We start from the raw sequence: 9,351 nt of genomic DNA on the forward strand, positions 1-9,351 counted from the left end.
CAAAGCCAGATGAGCTTTCTAGCACAAGTGAGAGGCCTGCACACCATCAGTGAAGACTGAAGTGAAAAGCACAACTATGAAATGGGGCTCAGTTGGCACAGAAAGGTGAACCTGGTGATTTCTGTATAAGGAGACTGGGAAACAAGGGCTTCTCCTTCTGATGGTGGAGCTGTCAAGGACAGAATCTTCCTTCCTCTCCACTTGCTTCAGGTGAACTACTCGGAAATGCTGATGCTAAGTAATAGCTATCTGAATAGATATGAGCATGTGTGCAGCAACTGAATCGGCATGAGTAGTATTTGAAGGAGTTCACAGGTAGTTGGAGTAACAGTTTAAAATGACATACTTTGTCAATCCATGTCAAGATTTCCAGGAACTCTCCTTTGCAATCACGAAAATTGCCTTTATGTTTACCAGTCAGTGTTTAGAAAAATCGTCTCACAAAATATTTATATTCATAATATTTATATTCGTGCCCTTATTGTGGCATACAGTAGGTCAAAGGGCACCAGAGAAAAGATCCTCCTCTGACCCGCAGCCTCAGTCTCCAGCTCCAGTGGCCTCTGCAGTTTGCAAGCATGCTTCCAAGACTTAGCACATGATGTTTCTTCTGCCAGTCCTGCGTTCTGCACATGTGGGCACCTACACCACATCACCTCTCATGGATGGTGCTCATGGGGTTGCTGAACTTCTCCTTGAGCTGAGGGATTCAAAGGAACTACTGGATCCATGGGGTAGCACAAGGTGAAGAAGCATACATGTTTATGTTTATGATTCAGGCTTAAACCAGAATCGGAAAGATACAGATTTAATTCCAGGCATACCTTGCCAGAGGGTGTGACATTAGACAAGTTGTACATACTCTCAAGCCCCTATTTCTTCATGTAGGAATTTTTTTTCATGAAGAAATGTTTAAGGAAGTGGACAGAAAATGATCCATGAGGATGTTTGCTGCAGCATGAATGATCATCTAAAATGATAAATATATGGAAACACATGCACTAAAATGACAAATAGAAGACAGATTTTTAATGAATGCTGGAACTCCAGAGTTGTTTCTTAATTCTCCTCTTTCTGATTTTGTGGATTGTTTATGAGCATGAATTACTTGAATAACAATGTTCAAACATATTATTTATCAAAAGTGCAAATTCAAATAGTAGTATGGTGTTTTCTCCCATCAAATAGCAGAAAACAGTAGAATTAGTCAATTTTTAGTGATTGAATTATTTGTAAGGAGCAGATATCACCTGTGACATAAAATGAATACAATGAAAGTGACATCTATAATCATCAGAATGATACAAACAAGGGCTTGGGATCACCTACATCCTTGATCAGAGTACTTGCTTTGCACTAATGTTGCCTGAGGATGAGGTTCTCTGGGAAGGCTCATGGTGCTGGGCACATCGGGATTTCTTTTTCAGTTCAGATCTAAGCTCTCACACAGAAAGGACCTTACCTGTCCTCTCACTCCTTTACAGCATCCTAGAGAAACTTGATCCTATGCAGAGAACACAGCAGCTGCCAACCGACAGGCACCAAGGTCAGGGAGGCAGCAGGCTGCAGATAGCCTTTCCAAGTGATAATAGGAAACACCTGAGAGCTAATGAAAGCACTTTACCTGAGGAGAAACAGGAGGCTGAGACTAGAGCCCACAGTTTATGCTGATTGCAGAGTGTGAGATCTCAGTCTTTCAATAAATCTTTATTTAATCTACATAAAGATCTGAGTAGTAGGAGCAGCTCCTGCTTAGATATAAAAAGTGGTTATCCTTGATTGGTGATATCAAGGAAGAATTATATATTCTTCACACTTGGCTCTGTATTGACTCTACATCTTATCTGTAGGGAGAGAGGGAGAGAAGGAGAGGGAGATCTGGCAATTCTACTTCTGCCATAGGGGATCTTTCTAACTCTCAAAGAATGTGCGCTTCTTTAAGGGTAACCTGCAGAGTCTGAGAACGGTCCAGGTCCAGGCATGCAAGGACAGAAAGGATATTTTCCCCCCGGGGGTTTAGCGGGGGCGGGAGGGGGTGGACAGGGATGTGCAGGGCAAGCTCCTTTCTGTCCTGCAGGCACCCATCTAACTTTTACCCAAAGCAGTAACAGTGGGCTTCTGTCCCCCTACCCTCAACCCCCCACACCTTCTCTGACAGCAGAGGATCAGACCACGTAGGTGATGGTGAAGCTCTCTGACGTGCACCAGGTGCAGGAGACCTATGACCCCTAGCACTGCCTTTTATCTGCTGGGTTCCCCTTGGAGAACCATATATCTTTGGAGCCCCAGAACATGCTGGTTGCACAAGAACAAAGCACACTTACTGTCTGAGAGGAAGGCTGGTTGTATGGTAGCACTATTGAACCTGTCTTTTCTTTTGAGATCATATTGTACATACACAGTGCTACATAACTGGATGTTTCAAGTTAATAACTTAAAATGAACAGCACCACTATTACAGGAAATATTATTCAGCACTGGTTTTGGTAGTCACCCATATTTCATTTTCAAGTGTGCCATAATTTACTTATATAGCAAGTCCATGACCATGCTATTATAAATTAAGCTGTTTTGGAAGTCCCGTGTATCCAAATTTTTGTTCACATGGTTAAAGAAAAAAAAACATTCAGTGGTAGTTGTTAAAGCACAGTAAGGAAAACCTTATTTAGGACCACGGTGATGGGTATCGGGACCATTGCAATGGGATCTTGCAGTGGGGGAGAGAGATTGGGCTCAATACTGAATACAGCGCAGGCCAGTGGGAATGTATAGCGAAGGAGCAGTATGGCAGTCCATGGGTGGAAAATTACTAAGAGGAAACATCAGGGGTAAGGGGGATTCTGGCTAAACCCACCTAGCAGGATTCTTGCTGAAGACAGGCCAAGGGGAATCGGACATCACCTGGGGGATGGTGGAAGATGAAGAACCCCATGCGATAGCAAGTATGATCAGATACTGAGGATGGAGGGTTCATGCCACGTTGACTTAGCAGGGCTCTTTGCTAAAACTGGGTTTTACAAGGAAATGCACAGATGGGCCTAGGAGGAGAAGTTTCAGAAGCCTGACTTAAAAGTTTGGCCAAGCAAGGAATATTTGTCAACATTCAAGACAGTTTCCTTAACATTAAAGTCCTAGAAGTAGAAATGCTGGGTCACAGGATTTTTTATTTTTTTGAGACAGGGTCTTGCTCTGTTGCCCAAGCTGGAGTGCAGTGGTGTGATCTTGGCTCACTGCAACCTCAACCTCCTGGGCTCAAGCTATCCTCCCACCTCAGCTTCTCAAGTAGCTGGGACTACAGGTGTGCACCACCATGCCCAGCTAATTTTTGTATTTTTTGTAAAGACAGGGTCTTGCCATGTTGCCCAGGATGGTCTTGAACTCCTGGGCTCAAGAAATCCACCCGCCTCAGCATCCCAAAGTGCTAGGATTACAGGCATGAGCTGCCGCACCTGGCCTGGATTTTTGTGCAAATGTTTAGGCTTATTTATGTATGTGGGTTTATCATCCTTCTTCTTTACATTTTTTTCTGGATTCCTATCATGCTTAAAATGGCTTTGCACTCTCTGAGAACCTAAGCTTTCACACATCTCTGAGAAGACTGAATACCCTCTTGAGGGCCACTGAGGTAGCAGCACTGAGAAAAAATTAAAGGGTAAATTTGCAGGTGAAATGCAGAGCTGGGAACATTCCTAGATCCAGAAGGACAGAACATTTTGCAGGAGGGGCCAGAAGCCAGAAACAAGCCCTTCCCAGCACCGAGCAGGCCCTTCCTCCAGGTGGCACAGAGCCTCTAGGAGGCGGGAGAGGGCTGGAAAGACAACCCACGTGACACACCCCTGAGGTTTGGGATTGGCTGGTGGGGTTGACACTGCTGAGGTCTAAACAAGGAGGCAGAAGTAGGTAGGTGCCACTTCTCTCCCCTTCTTCATTCTTCGCCAGGCTCTCTGCTGACTCGAGTCAAGTGTAAGTGGGAACAGGTGTGAGTGAGTGGGCCAGCGGGCTTCTGGTGGGTCGGGCACTGTGGTCCCTGGCCTCAGAGAAGGAAGAGCCTCGAGGTCATCATCCTTCTCCTAGCAGGCAGCTATGCAGCGGGGCAAGGACAGGAGAGGAAGGAGGGCCATGAAGGGTAGGAGGGTCAGCCAAGATGGTGTGAGTTTTGGAGCAGAACACTATCTGAGTCCTGGAGGCATATGAAACTGCCCATAAAGGACGGATGCCGGGGTCCTCAGTGAGGGCCAGGGAAAGGGTGGGATGGCCCGCACTTGACAGCGCCTGTCTCAGTGCTCATGTTCACTGGGGGTCTTCCCATCAGCCCCTTCACCCACGAGGTGAACTGCCGCGGAGCTGTGAGGGTGCTGTTTGCATTCCAGTTGCCGGGACTCTCACCTGAGACTGAGACTCAGTGGGTGGGTCCACCGATCGTTCCTCCTGGGAGTTTAAGTGTAAGGAGGAGCTGGTGGGCTTCAGGCGGGTCGGGCAGCACAGTCCGTGGCCTCAGAGGAGGAAGGGCCTCACAGGCGGTGGCGCCGCCATGACCTTGTGATTGTGGCAGGGCTAGGGCGAGGGAGGAAGTTGGGCCACAGAGGGGAGAGGGATCAGGTGGAGCAAAACTTGGGGGTACTTTTTGAGGTATCTTTGAGTCCCAGAGGCGCCTGAAACTGCCGACAGAGGATAGGTTTCGGAGTTCTCAGTGGGGACCTGGGGAGGAGGGGACCTGGGGTGGCTGTATATTTAAAAAATCTCTTCATAATGGAGTTCAGTTATGAAATTAAGTCTCTTTAGGAAAGACCCCATGTTTTGATCTAGGACTTGAAGATCACTTCTCTGCCAAGTTGGCTGTGGAAGAAACAAAGCAGTTTGCAGATAGATTTATTTGATGTGATTGGAAACCAGGCGTAGTTATTATTAACTCAGGACCTATTATGGAAATCTCACAAAATTAAAAAAAATTACAATCAGCAGATGGCCATAGAAAGAGTCGAGTATAATTACTTCTTTTTATTGCAGTCTTCAGTTCACGATCTTCTAGTTGCAGCGATGAGTGCACGAGTGAGATCAAGATCCAGAGGAAGAGGAGATGGTCAGGAGGCTCCGGATGTGGTTGCATTCGTGGCTGTGAGTACATTTCAGTATCTTATTTCCATTGGCAGAAATGTATTTTTCTGAAAGAAAATCGAAAACATTGTTGAACCAATATAGATCTGTTATATAAAGGACTTCCCTGCTGAAAATAGTTGCAAACTAAATCACATTAATGAGACATTGAGCAAGGAGACTTATTTTCTGATATTGTCTGCATATGTATGTTGTTAAGAGTCTGGAAATAGCCCTTATGACTTTCCTATCATGCTTATTAATAAATAATACAGCCCAGAGAAGATGAAAATGGGTTCCAGAATTATCGGTCCTTGCAGGTAACTCCTTAAAGTATTTTCTATATAGGAAGAATAACTTTTCTTAAGAGTACTTACAGAGAAGATAGGAAAAACCTCTTCAGATTTATTTGTGACTAGCTACCTTCACATAGTATGTATATTTGTGACTTCTATTGCCATGGTATAAATAACAATATTCCATTTGCATCCACTCTCCCCCACATCTCAAAAGCCTGGTGAATCTCAGCAAGAGGAACCACCAACTGACAATCAGGATATCGAACCTGGACAAGAGAGAGAAGGAACACCTCCGATTGAAGGTGAGAAGGGCATGGAGGAGCATTTTGTGTTTCATGTATGATTTTATACTGGTAACAAGAGTAAATAAACCATCCCCTAAAAATTGGCTGGAAACCTGTAAGGTAATCCTTGGTAAGGGAATAGTGTAGGTTTCAGCTGCCGTAGTCCTTGCGATAAATTTTCTCTTCGGCATTTTACTTATCTTATATCTTAAGAGTTCTTTGGCATACTTGGAAAATACGATCCTTGCCAAGACTCTATATTAGCAAACAAAGGGAAACTACATTAAATTTAGACAAAATTGTAAACTGTTTCATGAGTTAAACTTGGTTTTATTGGGATATTATTTTTCTGGGCATAAGTCATTGCATTGAAAGTTTGAGCAAACCTAGATATATTATGGTTAGATCTTACATCGCAATTTTTAGAAAATGTCATAATTCAGAGAAATAAAAATGTGAAATCCTTTTAGTTGCCGTTAAAAGTCTTCAATACTTTTGTCTTTCTGAACCATAATCTATTTGTCATATATTTATTTTTTAACTTTTTACTTAGAAAGGATTTAAAATGTAAGGAAAAGTTATCTAAGTACAGTGAACTCCTGTGTATTCTTCACCTTGATTCACCGATTGCTATAACATTTTGCCACTTATCTCCCTGTTTTTACCATATTAATATATTATTGCTGAACTACTTGAGAGTAAGTTTCAAATATCACAACTATTTACTCTGTAAGTAATTCAGTATGTATCTGCTAAAAATATGGATAATCTCTTAAATAACCTCAGAACAATTATCAAATTCAGGAAAATTAGCATTGAGAAAACATCTAATATATAGTCCATTGCAGTTTTGTCAATTGGCCTAGGAATGTCTTTTATAGGATTTTTTTCCTGATCCAGGATCTAATCCAAGACTACTCATTGCATTTAGTTGTCACATCTCTCTGGTCTTCTTTAATCTGGAAGTGTTCCTCAGTCTTTGTTTGCCTATCATGACATTGACAACTATAATCCAAACCAGTTGTTTTGTAAAATGTCCTTTAATTTGCGTTTGTCTTATGTTAATATTTTTACAGACATTTTTTTCATTCATTTACTGGGGCTTGCTAGGTGCCGGGTAATGTACTAAGTGCTGAGGATATAAATGAGATAATGATTTCTGCCTTGAGCTCACAATCTAATCACGGAAATTCATGTAAACAAATAACTGCTCTAATGAGTGATTTACAGTAACAGAAGTATATGTAGATCGTGAAAGCGACAACTAAGTTGTCTTAAACAGTCGTAGGAAAAGAAAACTTCATAGTAGAGATAATATTCTTCCCCATTTTCTAGCAGAAAATTCCAATGCCCATTGCACTCATGCATCACATTTGTTAGAATACAAGCCTACAGAGCTTTATTTAATAACACTAATTTATAGTTTACTGCTTAGTTATATCAATAACTTTTTTATTTATATAAGAACGTAAAGTAGAAGGTGATTGCCAGGAAATGGATCTGGAAAAGACTGAGAGTGAGCGTGGAGATGGCTCTGATGTAAAAGAGAAGACTCCACCTAATCCGAAGCATGCTAAGACTAAAGAAGCAGGTACGTTATTCATTCGGAATGGAAGTCATGGGGTTACTCTTTTTCTATAATATACTTTAATAACAAGTCTCGCATACAAATATTATTTGAAAGGTAGTTCAGACACCAAATACTTGATTCAAAGACAGTATCAGGGGAAAAATAAATTAGGTCAAAGCCATGTTGTTGAATTATAAAATATGAAAGTATTATTACTTTGGAGTAGAAATCTTCCAAAACTCAAGGCAAGTGATCAAATACTTTTAAAAGTATATACATTACTTAACATACCCCAGGGGCAAATGGGTATCTAAATAACACATAGTGTTGCTTTAAGAAAAAAATTTGCTAGAATTGTTTATCACAAATCGCTTTTAGGCACTAACAAGTAAGATAGATCTGTATGTTTTGAATTTTCCAAGTTGGTTTGTTGTTTCTTTAAAAAATTGTGAGCTAGACTGAGAAACAGTAGCAGTTTCCCTCACGTTTTAATGTCATCTATATGGTAGTGGCTTAAATAAACCAATAAGACCATGTATATATATTTTTTAACGGGCATATCTGGCCTCCAACCATGTAATTTTTATCATCTAAATCAGGACACTTTTGAGAGGGAAAGGGAATGCTATGAATACAACATCAGGTTAACAGGTGCCAATGAGACAAATGGGCACCCTGGTATAAAGAATCCACATAAAGAGTTAACTAGATCAATGAATTATTTTTGCACTTTTGCGCAAAGAGACAAACCAAATGGAATGGCATTCTTTGACCTCTCTTTAGTCAGCTAAACAATTCCTTAGCTAATATATAATTAGCAGAATGTTTTTAGTCAATACATTTGAGTGCCACTGTGTTTGCTTGCCTGTTTTTTGCTTCTTGGAGTTTTTGTTTGATTAAAAAATCAAAACAAAACAAAACTGAAATCAGTGGCTGGTTTTGCCCTCTACTTAAAATGATCTTTAAATGGGCTCATAGCATTTAATCTGTTCTGGCTTGAGAAGTCTTTGTTTCCTTGTACCACTAGAGTGAGGCATTTTAAAAATTAGTACACATATGCCTGAAAATGTACGTTAGCATAGAAGTCTATGCAGTGGTTAGGGTTCTGGTTTTAATTTCATCTTAAAAAACCAAAACTAGTGTTCTCTGTGTGCTTTTAGTGTCATCTCAGTAAAGTTCTGCTAAGTAATGAACTCAACTGTTATGTTTATATTTTAGGAGATGGGCAGCCATAAGTTAAAAAGAAGACAAGCTGAAGCTACACACATGGCTGATGTCACATTGAAAATGTGACTGAAAATTTGAAAATTCTCTCAATAAAGTTTGAGTTTTCTCTGAAGAAGTCATGCGTGTCTTTTGTAAAATTTATTCCTAGGAAATTGACATTATTGTAAATGGTATCTTTAAAAAATCCTTGTGTTCTGTTTAGAGCTGGTATATATTTTTGTATACTGATTTTGTGTTGGGCAACATTGCTAAACTTGCTTATTCTGTTGGTTTATCCCTACATCCTTTTGGATTTTCTCCACGCACAATCATACCACATGTAAATAATGATAATTCTGTTTTTTCCTTTTGAGGCTTTGTACTTTCATTTCTTGTCCTTATGACACTGGCCAGACCCCTCCAGTACAATGCTGATTAGAAGTGATGATGATGTGAATTCTTGTCATATTCCTGATGTCAAGAGGGAAACTTTCAACATTTCACTATGATAGGTTTTAAAAATATATGTAGATTCCTTCTACAGGTTGAGTATACCTAATACGAAGTCTTCCAAAATCTGAAACTGTTTGAGTGCCTCCGTGATGCTCAAAGGAAGTGCTCATTTCAGATTTCAGATTTTCAGATTATGGATGTTTAACCAGTAAGTATGATGCAAGTATTCCAAAATCTGAGACAGCATTTCAGGGATGGTATACTCAACCTGTATTAGATTAAGGACTTTTCAAAAAATTCTTAGTTTTCTAAGAGTACTTACCATGCTCACCATGAATATTGTTGAATTTTATCAAACACTTGGTCTGCATCTATTGAGGTGTATGATATTTCTCCATTAAGCTGTTAATATAGCATTCCTAGAATAAGCCCAATTTAATTTGTG

The 9,351-nt window shown here is 40.5% G+C and overlaps 1 protein-coding gene across 2 annotated transcripts; it reads left to right on the forward strand.

The window, feature by feature from the left end:
• Window positions 1–3,863: 3,863 nt before the first annotated feature.
• Window positions 3,864–8,884, forward strand: PAGE4 (PAGE family member 4). 2 transcript variants are annotated; one of them, XM_002831644.5, is made up of 5 exons: window positions 3,864–3,900; window positions 5,008–5,115; window positions 5,608–5,695; window positions 7,143–7,268; window positions 8,466–8,884. In XM_002831644.5, exons 2-5 carry the CDS (start codon window positions 5,038–5,040, stop codon window positions 8,480–8,482), a joined length of 309 nt encoding a protein of 102 aa, XP_002831690.1. In that variant the 5' UTR covers window positions 3,864–3,900; window positions 5,008–5,037; the 3' UTR covers window positions 8,483–8,884. The 2 variants fall into 2 exon arrangements, with proteins under 2 accessions (XP_002831690.1, XP_002831689.1); XM_002831643.5 differs by lacking the exon at window positions 3,864–3,900 and adding an exon at window positions 3,907–3,963.
• Window positions 8,885–9,351: the final 467 nt, after the last annotated feature.

The sequence above is a fragment of the Pongo abelii genome, chromosome X, assembly GCF_028885655.2.
Source record: "Pongo abelii isolate AG06213 chromosome X, NHGRI_mPonAbe1-v2.0_pri, whole genome shotgun sequence".
NCBI classification, from domain to species: Eukaryota; Metazoa; Chordata; class Mammalia; order Primates; family Hominidae; genus Pongo; species Pongo abelii.

Excerpts from the sequence above, each read along its gene's own strand:
- PAGE4 (XM_002831644.5), top strand. The coding sequence starts at position 5,038 with ATGAGTGCACGAGTGAGATCAAGATCCAGAGGAAGAGGAGATGGTCAG. Across the intron at positions 5,116-5,607 it reads ATGTGGTTGCATTCGTGGCT|CCTGGTGAATCTCAGCAAGA; the intron begins GTGAGTACATTT and ends ACATCTCAAAAG. Across the intron at positions 5,696-7,142 it reads AGGAACACCTCCGATTGAAG|AACGTAAAGTAGAAGGTGAT; the intron begins GTGAGAAGGGCA and ends TATTTATATAAG.